General features: G+C 34.0%; 2 protein-coding genes across 2 annotated transcripts in view; both read left to right on the plus strand.

The window, feature by feature from the left end:
- LOC123526409 (protocadherin Fat 3-like) overlaps positions 1-8,177 on the plus strand; it is a 43,598-nt gene extending 35,421 nt beyond the window's left edge. The window contains exons 12-15 of the mRNA XM_053522476.1: positions 576-653; positions 975-1,094; positions 7,347-7,492; positions 8,019-8,177. Of these exons, the coding sequence (XP_053378451.1) occupies positions 576-653; positions 975-1,094; positions 7,347-7,492; positions 8,019-8,177 (503 nt within the window). The remainder of the gene's footprint in view (positions 1-575; positions 654-974; positions 1,095-7,346; positions 7,493-8,018) is intronic.
- A 496-nt stretch (positions 8,178-8,673) lies between these two features.
- LOC128548253 (uncharacterized) lies at positions 8,674-12,737 on the plus strand. Its single transcript, XM_053522740.1, has 4 exons — positions 8,674-8,816; positions 9,601-9,682; positions 10,176-10,310; positions 12,465-12,737. Exons 1-4 carry the CDS (start codon positions 8,742-8,744, stop codon positions 12,662-12,664), a joined length of 492 nt encoding a protein of 163 aa, XP_053378715.1. The 5' UTR covers positions 8,674-8,741; the 3' UTR covers positions 12,665-12,737.
- Positions 12,738-13,936: the final 1,199 nt, after the last annotated feature.

Here is a 13,936-nt window from a genome sequence, read left to right on the forward strand (position 1 = left end):
CCGCTAACTTATTGATTTAATTTCTTAATAACTCTACACAATATCGAGTATCTAATTAAAAAGCAAAAATAAGACCTATGTAAAATTGATGTTTATGCCAAATAAATATAGAATACATTTTATATTTGTAGTTCTTTATTTTGGTAAATACCAATTCAAAATGTCTAATTTACTTTGATAATAACCTGTTGAAATGCATTGCATCAGCTGCGTTATAGTTTCTCCTATATGTTGTATATTGTCTGTGTTTTCACACTACCCGTCTGCGTTTTCCCTCTATATCTATATTGTCTGCGTTATTCGTCTGCGTTTTAATCCGTGCCCTTTCTATGCATTCAATAATTATTCATGATATTTCTTGCATTAGCAGAACTAATTCGTTTTTCTAGCTAGGCTTTCATTACCCTAATATTCTTAAAATATATCAGTAGAACTGTTTCGTCTTTCTAGGCATCCAATACCAGTAAGTCTTATTTCCGACATTCTTTGCATTAGCAGAACAAATTCGTCTTTCTATGCCTTCGGTTCTAATTCTTTGATATTTCAGCCACCGGCTTCCTCCCAATTTATTCCAGGTGAACTTATTTACACAGTGAATGCTACAGACGGTGACGCTACTGAAGAAAACAGTAGAATATTTTTTCAAATAGAGTGTAAGATTTGCGAATTTATTTTATGAAATACGAGTTGACTAGTATAGAGGAAAGTACTTGTACTGAAATTTGAAATTGTATATAAGACGCCAATTATAGTACTAAATCTTTGCACGCTTCACTAGTTATTTTATAAATAATTGTTAGTGATAATGCTAGAAGAACTTCATACATTTATAACTGGCTCCCTTACAGATGTAATTTACCTTTCTTTTTATATATGGCTGAATAATAATTTTGCCGAGATTTGCCTGAGAATAAATGCTATATAGTTAATCTTTTTCAAGATGATTCTTCATGCTATATGTTTCATTTTATCAGCTGGTGACACAGATTCAATGTTTGCGATTAACGACACTACAGGAGAAGTAACACTCAATCAAACAGCTAAGCTTATACCACTGGCTACATTGGAATACGTTCTTACTATAGGGGCGTACAGTGAGTATCTAGAAAATGTTTATTCTATTTCATGACTGTGAGTCAAATGTCAGGTACCGTTAGGGAAAAGAGATAGGTTTCTTGTGAATTCGGAAAAGATAAGTGCGACACATTTTACTATACGTTTCTTAAGTGATTTATTAGAATAAAATAATGATTTTCTATGAATTTTATCTCTGTAAAACGTATGCGGCATTAGGTTTCTAAAAAATTGTAACAGACCTCAGTTTTATGCCTTCTTGAAGAAGTGATTTTGTCAAGTAAAGAGGCGGCTTGGTTTCTGCAAGATCTTACTTTAAAGTTTGTCTCAGTTTGGGTTTTTGGAGCAAAGACACATTCGTTATATGCAATTGCGCATGTTTACACGGTTAGCGTTTCTCTCGCCTAACAGTAGCTTGCAATGTCTTAAAGGGGTTAATCTGTCTGATTAAAGAAAAATGGCTGATGGAAAACCAAGAGTAGCAAAGTTTTTCTGAAGATTTTGGACAAACTGTTTTCAAATTGATTTTATCCAAATCACAGTGCACTGCTATATGTATGACAGATCTGCCTCACCGTAAGGTCCGATTTGATGCTTCCTTTTTATAGTCGCGGGGTAAATTATAGTTATGGTGTAAATTATAGTCGCGGGGTAAATTATAGAACAGAACAGAACAGAATCTTTATTAACTTGCACAACATGTACATTGTTAAATAACATATACATACAGTATATATACAAACACACACAATTGGTCACGACTTGAATAGATAAAACAACACATAATATTAATATTTAGAGGATGAACTGGCTACTACAATAATATTACCTTTGAATTAACAAATTTCTACGATTGAAGGAAAGTTTAATAAATTTACTTAGTTTGACAAGAGTATTTCTATCATTGCACTTAAACAATCCAATAAGCTTATACATACTTGGTCTATTATAGTAATATCGTTTAATATAACTGCGTCTTAGATCATCAAAGCATGGACATTTACAAAGAAAATGTAGTTCACCGTCAATATCATTTAAATTGCAATACATACAAAGACGTTCATTTCTAGGTATTCTATTTACTCCATATCTGCCTGTTTCAATTCTTAATGAATATGATGACACTCGCAGTCGAACAAGACAATTCCTAAGATCAGATGGTAGTTTATCAAGATAGTTTTCATAACCAAACGTGTCCTTAAAATGATCATATAAATGAAGTACAGAGCTAGAAGACTTATTATTACACCATTCTTGTAGAAAACAATCAATCAATCTTTGTTTAAAATTATCTAAAAATAAAGTTTCAGTCACAAGCGATGGATTTTCAAATACAAAATTAAATCCATAATCACATAACAACTTTTTAACACTGTACACGCCATTTTTCTTTCCATTTAGACAATCTTCATATGACATATTATAAACAGTTTTCAAAATTATATTATCTGTTTTAAGCACTTTAAACCAGTATTTTATTATACGTAGATATCTTGATATGTATAATGGGTATCGCCCTAATTCTCCATATACTGCTGCATTTGATGTACTCATTTTGACATTAAGAATTTTCTTTAAAAAATTTTGGTGTATTCTTTCTATTTCTTTTGATTTACCAAAACCCCGTATTTCAGTTGAATAATTTAGTATGGATCCAACAAAGGAATCAAATAACTGACACAGTATTTTAGGTTTCATTTTAAATTTTCTACAATTGATTACTAAAACGTTTAATGCTTTTAAGGCTTTACCGACAAGCTGCTGTTGGTTTAATGCAAAACTACCAGTATAATTAAAAACTGTACCGAGATAGTTAAAATCATTAACTACTTCTAATCGATTTCCATTATATGTAAAAACTTCATTTTCAAGCAGACCACCCCGTTTCCGAAACACCATGGTTTTAGTTTTATGTGCATTAACCTCCAGACTCCATGTTTTACAATAAGTACACAGCAATTCAAGACTTGTATTTATTTCTTCAGGAGACTTGCCAAGAATAACCATGTCGTCAGCAAATAACAGTAAAATAAGTACAATATCATCAAAAGAAAGATCAGAGTTTAAGTCATTTTGGATAAATAATTCTAAATCTTCAACAAACAAAGAAAAAAGCACTGGCGAAATTACTTCCCCTTGACGTAATCCTACTGCGTATTCAAAAACGTCAGAGTATGTATTACATGATCGAACACATGATTTAACTTTTTCATACATATCTTTTATTATTCTCAATATTTTATCATGAATACCAAGCTTATATACCTCAAGCCACAGTGCATTCCTATAAATACAGTCATACGCCATTTTTAGATCCACAAAAACAGAGTATAGTCTTTTATTCTCATTCAGATATTTTTGTACTAGATTCAAAAGTATAAAAAGAGCATCAACTGTAGACCTACCTATCCCGAATCCAAACTGTGCATCAGAAATAGTATTATTTTGATCACAAAAATCCACAATTCGTTTATTTAAGACAGATGTGAAGAGTTTAGACATACAACTTACTAGAGTTATCCCCCTGTAATTTTTAACATTATCTTTATCTCCCTTCTTATGTAAAGGAACAATTACACCCTTTGTCCATTTTTCTGGACAAAATCCACTACTTAAAATTCCATTAAAAATATCGCAAATATGCGAAGATAATATATCAATTGATTTCATAAAATATTCATTGAGTAAAGAAGCATTACCACAAGATTTATTTCTTTTAAGAGTTTTAACAGCTGTAAGAATTTCTTCTACTGAGATAGGACCATTTAATAAAATATTATCACTAGCATCAATATTTTCATTAAAATCATGATTTGCTGCAAAATTTTCAGCTTCAGGATTCTCACTTTTGGAAACATCATTACTTAATTCTGAAAAGTGTTTAAAAAACGACTCGAGAGTAATTCCATTATCGGAAAGGCTCGTTTTTGTTTTAAAATATTTCCAAAAATCCTTTGGCTTCGAAAATTTAAGTTTTTCCATTTTTGACAACTGTTTTACTTCAAATAATCTACGTTTTCTCTTTACAATCTTTTTATATTCAGACTTAAGTGCACAAAAATTGTGTCTGCTGTCATTTGATTTACACCTTTTAAAAATGCGCTGTGCCTCCAAATACCGTTGCTTTGCTTGCAAACACTCATCATCGAACCATTCTTTATCGTTTACTGGATTATCAGAAAAATGTGACGACTTATTATTTGATATATGACGTTTAAATAACGGATCTGCTATCTCACGTACAATATTAGTAAACGTACAAACAACATTATCAATAGAGCTTCTATCATTCAGACATATATTTTCTGTCAAACGATTGAAACTCGACAATTTACCAATTAAACCAGCTCTAAAATCATTTTTAACGTATCAGACCATTTATATTTTATGTAACTACAATCATTATTTTCCTCTAACACTAGATTACAATGTAACGATACAGATATAGGACAATGGTCACTCCATTCATTAAAATCATGCATCGTAAAACTATTGATATAAACAAAATCACATTCCTTTGACAGTACATAATCTATAACAGACGCCCCTTGCCTCGAAGCGAAAGTATACGAACCGTTACCAACATCATGACTTAGCCGACCGTTAACTATTCGAAAGCACGAAGATTTGCAGAGATCAAGGAGTTTCACACCGAAACTATTACATGTTTTATCAAATGAGGCCCTAGGTAAAGGTACATCAGGAATATAATTATCATTGTCAATCTGATCAATATTTCTGTCATAAACTATAAAATCATCTCTCACACCCATACGGCTATTCCAGTCTCCCATCAAATAAATTGTACCTTTATTTTCAAAATCATATATATCATTTTGAATAACATCAAATAAGTCTACATTAGTTATATTATATACGGGTGATTCTTCCGGCCTTATGTAAACACCGCATAAATATACATCATTTACGGTATGAAAAAACACTTTATCCAACTTTAACCAAATTACGGACTCATTTATTTCTAATAACTGTAACACCATCTTTTAAAGAATCTTTGACATATACAGCTACACCACCACTAGATCTTTTTGCATTACGATGTTGGTACTTTCGGTAAAAATTATATGATATGTAACCATCAATATCAATTCTATGTCTTTATGTGTCCATGTTTCAAACAAAAATACAATATCATTGTTTGTAATTATATTTACAAATTCCCGACATTCTTTCTTAGCATCAGTGAGTCCGTGAACATTCCAAGCTAACACATTCAGGTCACCCCCTTCGCACCATTACATCTTGTCGTCACGCTGAGCCTTACCGTCAATATACAGCGTGTCATAGGAGATCCAAGCATTCTTACCATTTCTCTTAGTCTCTTTCATTTTTGGGATTAACTGTCTCCGCTTTGCGACCACCTCCTTAGGAAACTGTTCATGAACATAATATCGCGTATTGTCTAATGTTTTCCATTGCTTCCTAACCATTTCTCTCTCTTTGAACAAAGTAAAATTTGCCACTATCTTTCTTGTACTTCCATGCACTTTTGGACCCATTCTATGGACTCTATCAAAGGTCATTCTGTCGACCTGTTCCTTCGCAAATTTCATCTTGACCTCTAGGAACTCTCTCAATTTTTGTTCTACATTTTCTTGTACCCCGGGCAGGGCCTCCTCAATATTTGCAAAGATTAGATTGTTTCTCATGGACTGAGACTGCAAGTAGATCAAATCGTCCTTAAGTGCACTATTCTCCTTTTCCAGTGAAATAAGTTTATCGTTAGTTAAGCCTTGATTGAAATCAGCACTTTCTACCTTCTCTTCTACAGCTGTCAAACGCTCATTTGATTTTCTGTTTTGGTCCTGAACGCATGTCCACAGTTTATTTATGTCCCTTTCAAAATTGCCCACTTTTTTCTCTAAATCATCGAGTTTATCTAATCGTTTCTCCATAGTACATATTCGATTATCAATTCTCTTCAAAAACGTTAGCAGATCAGCATTGGAGGGAGAGCTTCCCGAACCATCACTATCATTGTTTTTATTTTGCTTTACTGAAATGGGTGGGGTATCCATGTCTCTATTAATTTCAGACTCGAACAAATTGTTTAGGCTTGTATCACTACTACTACTCATTGTAAAGTACGGAATTCGCCTCTTTTAGAATACTACTCACATAGACTTGCTCGGGAGTGCTCGTATATCTTCCCGCCTTGTTCACATTGTCATTGTCATTGTTTACACTACTATCACTTTTTTTCCTCTTATTTCTCTGTTTTTTACCCATCGAACGGTTTTATGCATACGACAAATATAGTCCTTATTATACATACATTTAATCCATTTTCACCATTTATTCTATTTATTTTCAAGTAAAAACTTTAAAATATTTTCACAGGTAAAAATACCTGCGTGCACCTGAATCACGTGACCTTGACATTTTTAGGTAAATTATATCGCGGGGGGAAATTATAGTCGCTGGGAAAATAACACACTTTTTAAACTGAAACAATCTACTGTTACAGTAGTGACTTCTACGATAAATAAAAAGCTGTCCTTTCGGATATTATTTGTTGTGCACCTTCAAATCATTCTCATCCATCAGATGTTCGTCAAAATCCCGAGACGGGGAACCACGGTAGACCTCTGGTATGCGAGAATGCTTCAAATGTACACTGTTGGAAAATTCATGAATATTTTGACATTATATTGCAAAGGTTAGCGACCCAGGGTTGGTGTTTTGTTTTGTTTGTAAAATCGCGTTTCATCTAGTTCCACACACACACACACACACACACACACACACACACACACACACAAAAGAACTGCAAACCTTATTTTTTTATATGATGATGTATTTTCGTGTCAAAATTTCTTCCGATATTTGTATTCCTACTCGCAAAACAAATTAAACACAGATTCTTACTGTATTAACTGTACGTTCATGCTTTCTTTGAAAAGTGACTTTTCCATTTTTTAAACGAGTCGTCTCCGTTTAATGATTTTGAACCGTTGCCTATCATTTTAATTTTACGTATCTGATACTTACGTGTAGTTTAGTGTTCAAGAAAATTATGAGAAAATCTGCCGGTTCGAAAGAAACCACCAGATATACCTTTAATCGACAGGTAATTTGAATTATGCAATTAATACATTTTTTTTAATTTCGTAGGCGGACATTACATTCAGAGAAATACATTTCATTTTCAAAAACGTTCTAACTACCATCCATCCTTGTTGACTTGTATAATGATGCATAACTTGTATTTCGCTCTTTAAACGATTATACATCTTCATGAATTTCAACAGGTGGTTCAATTTCGAGTGAATCCTTGGTAACCACTGACGACTTTACTGTATATGTGTCACCAGACAGCCCACCTGAATGTTCACATACTTCAGTGTGGGGAGAAACCGTCGATGTGAACCTGGCCGGACCGGGAACACTGGTCGTGGTTAGTATATATAAAACTGATTTTTGTTTTAATCACGCTGTGAAAATATGTTCATCTAAAACATAATTGTACAAGTATGGAAGGTCATGAATTGGATTTTTTTTTCTAAAAAATGATTTTCCACTGCATGTCCGAAAGTTCAATTTTCGCTTGGTTACATTCAAAGGATCTTATAGATCTTATTTTTAATGAACAATCCAATGCGCTAAGAAAGAAATACTGCACATAGCTGTGTATCCGAGTGCTTATTCCAGTGAAGACTCGCGCCTCCATGTTTGTGAATTCAAACCCACTGCCCAACCCTTCTTGGAATGTTTTGTTGTAAGAAGCCAAAACATCCAGCAGTTCATTAAATAAAATCCGGACGGAGTACTTGGATTCTTCTGCTATAATTTATTATGACAAATCGAAGAAGGAATTAAGACTGTGCCGCTGTGACTAAAATTTAGGATACAGAAATTTATTTTGATTTGAAACACATTCAATCTGTAGTGCTATTCGTTGAAATTGGCACATTTTATTGCAGTTGCTAGACACGTGGAGTTGCACAGACGATAACGTAAACTTAACCTACTCAGTGGAATCAGGTAAAAACAAAAAGAACTGTCCAGCACAACGCTTTTGCTTAGACTCTCTCATCAACTCACTCGGAGGTTATCTGACATCTTCGTACTTAATATATTAAAAGCAGGATAACAAAGCTCAAAACTATTTACATATAAATGAAGCTGCTTTAACCAAGAAATGTGATAACCTTTGAGATGGGTCATTCAAGTCAACTGTAGAAATGTATTTCCAATATATGGTTTAATACAAGTACTTGTTATGACATTCTTTCTTACACTTTCAGATCAAGATAAACTATAAATATAGTTAAGTCAAGTACAATCAATAACTGTACTAGGGAATCTTAGATATATTACAATAATGAAGCAAAATTATGCCACGTGAGACCAGTTATATTCCTTCGCAGTGCGTAACTGGAATTTGTCCTTTGACGTAAAACGCATGTTGATGTGATCTAGGCCTCCCCTTCCTCGCCCAGTCCCCCATAATGAAATAAAATAACAGAAAAAACTCCCAGTTTTCCGCCTGCTGTACAAAAATTATGCTTCACTGCTTAGTCAAAAGGCAGAACACTGCTAGACTCAAGGTCTTCAAATTTTAAACTTTCTTAAATTCAGTAAGTCCGACTTTGACTACAGTACTGTTTGACATTGATGCTCTTGGGGTGGTCACATTGCTGAGAATGTTTAATATCACAGAAGTAGTTAGTCGACAATTTATGTTGGAGATAGGAGTGACAGATTCCGTGGGACAATTGGTAAGATGTAGCAATGTTGAAATGTGTTGTACTTTTTAGAAAAATTATGATGCATATGTTGTCGGCATACGTTGGCATTATTATGAAATCAAGTTCAAGACAGAGGAAGTTTAGCATTGACTTTTTCATACCTGATTGCTTTATGTGAACAATGATGTTTTATAGCCACAGATCAAAATTGTTGATATGTATTATGGCTAAAATAAACTGTCCACTTACAGAATTCATTTTAAGTTAGTGTGTACCTGTACAGATCAGAGAGCCAAAAAATGAAAATGTACCGCTATTGATTCGATGTTAAGAGTAGTTTGAATATTAAGCATACATTCCTTCCACACGGTAGAGGTTCAGGGTCAAAGTAACGTAGAAGATAGTGCCAAGACAAGTTTTATGTTATATTTACACGGTTTTTGGAGGTCGTATTCATTTTTAATAGTAGAAAGAAAGTCTTTTATTGAGTCCAAGCAGTCTTTATTTGCAAAGTCTAAAAATTGCAGCTACGTATCTCGCTAATTAAAATTTGAATAATAGTTTACATCCGGTAGTTTTGATACAATTACAAAACAAACTTAAATAATATAGATATGTAGTTTTAATACAATTACGAAACAAAATTAAATAATATAGATATGTAGTTTTAATACAATTACAAAACAAAATTAAATAATATAGATATGTGTTTTATAAGATTATTCTGTATGTTACAAGTATCTTGACGAACATCGAGCGACACGCATCTTTTAACTTCAGGTTAAAGCTCTCGTATATTTATCTCTTTTTTCAGGTTACCTTTAGCACGTACATGAACGTCACTGCACTGACTTGCCTTCCAAATCCTAGAAACCTGTATGTCCGCATGGATCAAGGTAGATATCATAGTTGACACTCACTAAAGCATGGGTAACGAAAAGATATGCGTCATAATAACACCACTAACTAACACTTCAGAAGTGCACCGTTCCTTTCCGACCTGTCGAATCACTTCAGTACTGACCGCAGTTGTTGGTTCAGGTAGTAAATCTTCCGAGCTTGATGTATTTTAAGTTGAAAGAAATTTTTCATAATATTTTAATACTTTAGAAGATTGATTCAAAAGATTAGCACTTACCAGTGAAATATGCATGAAATATCATTTTATACGTTTCTTTCAAAATGGACAGTTTCATAAAAACAGATGGTACATGTTTAGTATTGAATCTGATATTTTTTAGTATTATTATTATTAGTAGTAGTAGTAGTAATAGTAGTATAGTTGTTGTTGTTGTTTTTGTTGTTGTTGTTTGTATTTGTTTTTGTATTTTTAAACATTGTTTAGTATTTTAATTTTAGCTTTTTTTTTTTTTTTTTTGCTTTTTTTAGAAATTGATGGCGTGATTTTGGGTGACTTTAATTGCACAAATAGATACGGTTTGAGTTATATACTGCAACAATACCCAGCGGGTACCTTTGCTGTCAACAGTGCAACAAATGGGACTGCATTACTGATTCTGAAAGGTAAGGTGTCTGGAATACCTTTGTGGCTGAGTTGCAGCAAACGTTTGTAGCGCAGCGGATGACAGGGTGACCAACCCACGTGACTTCAATCACTCGATTCAGATGACACTTTTTTATTATTATTATTATCATTATTATTATTACTAGACATATTTTAATCTCATAAAATGCGTCGAAGTCGGAAAACCGGACGCTGTCTTTGCCAGAAATTCTTGATACTTTTCTAAAATACTTCACCCATTCTTTTTCACGGACCAAATGTGTAGGTAACGTACACCCTGGACTTTGGAAGTGTTTGAAAACAGTATTGGCTAAGTGTGGCAGACGTTTTGTGCAGAGGGAAGCCCTCGACTGTCCTTGCTGTCTTCGTTGCATTTTATTTTAATAAAATCCATCGGGTAACAAGAAAATTACAAACAAAAATGTTACATGAATTGAGCGATTTTTCCACGTGTGGTCAATACTAAAAGGTCACGTGGATTGGCCACCCTGGATAAGCTATCCGTCTGAAAACAGTATTTAACTCAGTGACACATGTATTTTGTACATAATGTAAAATTATTTAAATTATTAAGAGATTAATATACGACTGGGTTGTGCTTTCTAGCCATAATGGCACACCTAGTGGCATAATTGCCCGAGGGCTAGAAGGCACAACCAGCCGTTAATTGACTTTTTTATTATATACCTTCGCTTCATATTTATCTTGGTATTTTCATTTCACATATTTTCCAAAAACTTAAAAGCATTATTTGTATAGTTTTTTATCAACAATGCCATCAATATTTGACAATCGGTCTGAAAATGATTCTGCGCCCTTTCAACCGCCATATTAACGTTGCTACATGACGTCATTATCAGAACGCGGTGACGTTCTGGTTACCCGCGGCCATTATGGTTATGGCGCGTGAGGCGCACTGTGCCATTATGGATTCGTCAACAGAGGTCGTAATGACAGTTTTTAACGTTTTTTTTGTTACTGTTTATAGTAAGGTATGTAATAATTATAGTTATACATCTAAAACAAATGAATTATAAAATGTGAATAAGCCCATTATAGCTACAATACTAGTATCCACCTAATTCAGTTATATATTCTTTAATTATATACGTTACTATAAATAGTAATTAAAACGCTCTTGACGAATCAATGGCTCCATAATGTCGCAGTGTGCAACGCGGGCCATAATCATAATGGCCGTGGGTAATCAGAATGTCGGCGCCTTCTGATGGGGACGTCATGTAGCAACGTCATTAAGGCGGGGGGAGGTTGGGGGTTACTAGATTTTCAGACACTGAGGACAATGTGGATGGAAAAAAATCAATACTTGATGATATGATGAATGAAAATACAAAGATAAGATATAGGGAATGTATATAATAAATAGACCAGTAAACGGCTTGTATGAACTTTAATCCATAATGGCAAACCCAGTTTCATAATAGCCCTATGACTAAACCCTCGAGCAATTATGACATTACAACATGGAGGTACAACCAAGCCTTATATCAACATTTACGATTAACCACGGTTATCATATATATCATTATAAATAGTTCTAAATTTTAGTTAAAGAAACACAAGTACCTTGCTTAAGTGATTTTGGCACATTTCCGGTCTCTACGCTGCATTTGATAAAAATGTCTTTAAAACGTCTACTGGGTGCCTTCTGGGCACAACGGAACATTAAGTTTCGCAATGGCTTTTTGTTTGTTTTGGGTTTAACGCCTTTTTTTAATGGTATTTCAGTTATGTAACGGCGGGCAATTAACCTAACCAGTGTTCCTGGATTCTGTACCAGTACAAACCTTTTCTCCGCAAGTAACTGCCAACTTCCCCACATGAATCATAGGTGGAGGACGAATGATTTCAGACACCATGTCTGTTATCAAACCGTTACGGAGAACATACGTCCCGCCCAGGGATCGAACTCGCGACCCGAGATCCGAAGATCTGCGCTCTCCCTATTGAGCTAAGCGGGCTTCGCATTGGCTCTTGATCATTTCACAATGTGTGACATGGCCAGAACGCACATCGTAGACGTTTATTAGCCTCTTAATAATATACAAATTGGTATGTCACAGTAAGTATCAATACTTTATATAAATTGTGGAAACGGTATGTCTAGGATTTGCGAATTATTCTTATTTCAGCATCTGTCGTGAAGATAAAGTTTTACAGTTTGAGCATTACAATAACAGATGGCGTTGACATTGCTATCCTGAAGTTCAAGGTCATTGTGCAAACAAAGAAGTGTGGTATCGCAAGTGGGTCGACTGCGTTGGGCAAGGCACTTCCGTGGATGATATTGTTTTCGTTACAATCCTTTTATCACCTCGTGTTTGGCATATAAGTAAACATGTCGAACAGTTAAACCGAAATTCACATTTTATGTATTGCTTAAACAAAATACAAGGTGAAAGCGATTTAGCCTGTTGGATATTCAAAGCATTGTGATATTTATCAGTTATTTACGCTGCTTATTATGTCTCCCACCTCACAGTGGTGTGGAAGACATATTGATTTACTCCTGTCTGTGTGTGTGTGTCTGTCTGTGTGTTTGTTTGTCACAAAGCTTGTCTGCACTCTTAAGTCGAACATTTCTCATCCAAATTTGAACAAAATGTGTTTGCCAATAAGTGCTCGGCCAAGTTCGATAACTAGCCAAATCGGCACAGGCACTTCGGAATTATGGCCCTTACCCAAAAAAACGCTCAGATTTCTTGCGCATTTTTGACCTCTAAAGGACCCATATACTAGTATAGGCTTCCTTTTGGTGTCAGAAAAGCGCATGCGCATGCGCTTTTCTCAAAAGCATCTCTAGTTGTTAGATAAGAAGCATGGCTCATATGAGTAAATGGCTGAGTGTGTCTTTTTTAAACAAACGTTTTATTTTACCGTTTGTTGTAAGTCATATTTTACCATATTCTCAAAAGTGCATAAATTTGATGGCATTTTAACGAGTTGTAACCCGACATTTTTGATTATTTGATCTCAGAATAATTATCACAAGAAAATGATAGAATTAACATGAAAATATAATGAAGAGTTTAGTAATCTAACAATATGTAAAATTCTATTATGATTAACAATGCTTTAATAATCAATACGATATTATATTGACATCACGTTGACGTGATATTTAGCGCCATGTGCGCATCGAGAAATAGTGCTTTCAAATTTGATCAAATATTTTTTTTTACAAACGTGTTTAAAACGAAATGTTTCTTGATTAACACACACACACACGCACATACACACACACACACACACACACACTGAGTTGGTTATTCACTGTGCAGTATGATTCGCCATGATTTGCACCCTAATGAAACTAATAGATAGTTCTATCTTAACTTACATGTATTTAAATTGTACAATAAAAGATATCTTAGAATCGAAATAATTTGTAGTAAAACCGTGTCGGGCGTAATAATTCATGAGGGCGCAAATTATTTCTTAATTTTATCCCATGTTTAACCTCGTGGGAGTGAAATAAAGCCATTTTGGTAATACAATAGTGTAATAAAGCTATTTATTTTATGCTTTCCAGTGAATTATAGAGTTTTGTCAGTGAAATAAAAGTGATAATCCACAGTTTTGAAACAGTAGATTATCATTTTTA

The sequence above is a fragment of the Mercenaria mercenaria genome, chromosome 14, assembly GCF_021730395.1.
Source record: "Mercenaria mercenaria strain notata chromosome 14, MADL_Memer_1, whole genome shotgun sequence".
Lineage (NCBI taxonomy): Eukaryota > Metazoa > Mollusca > Bivalvia > Venerida > Veneridae > Mercenaria > Mercenaria mercenaria.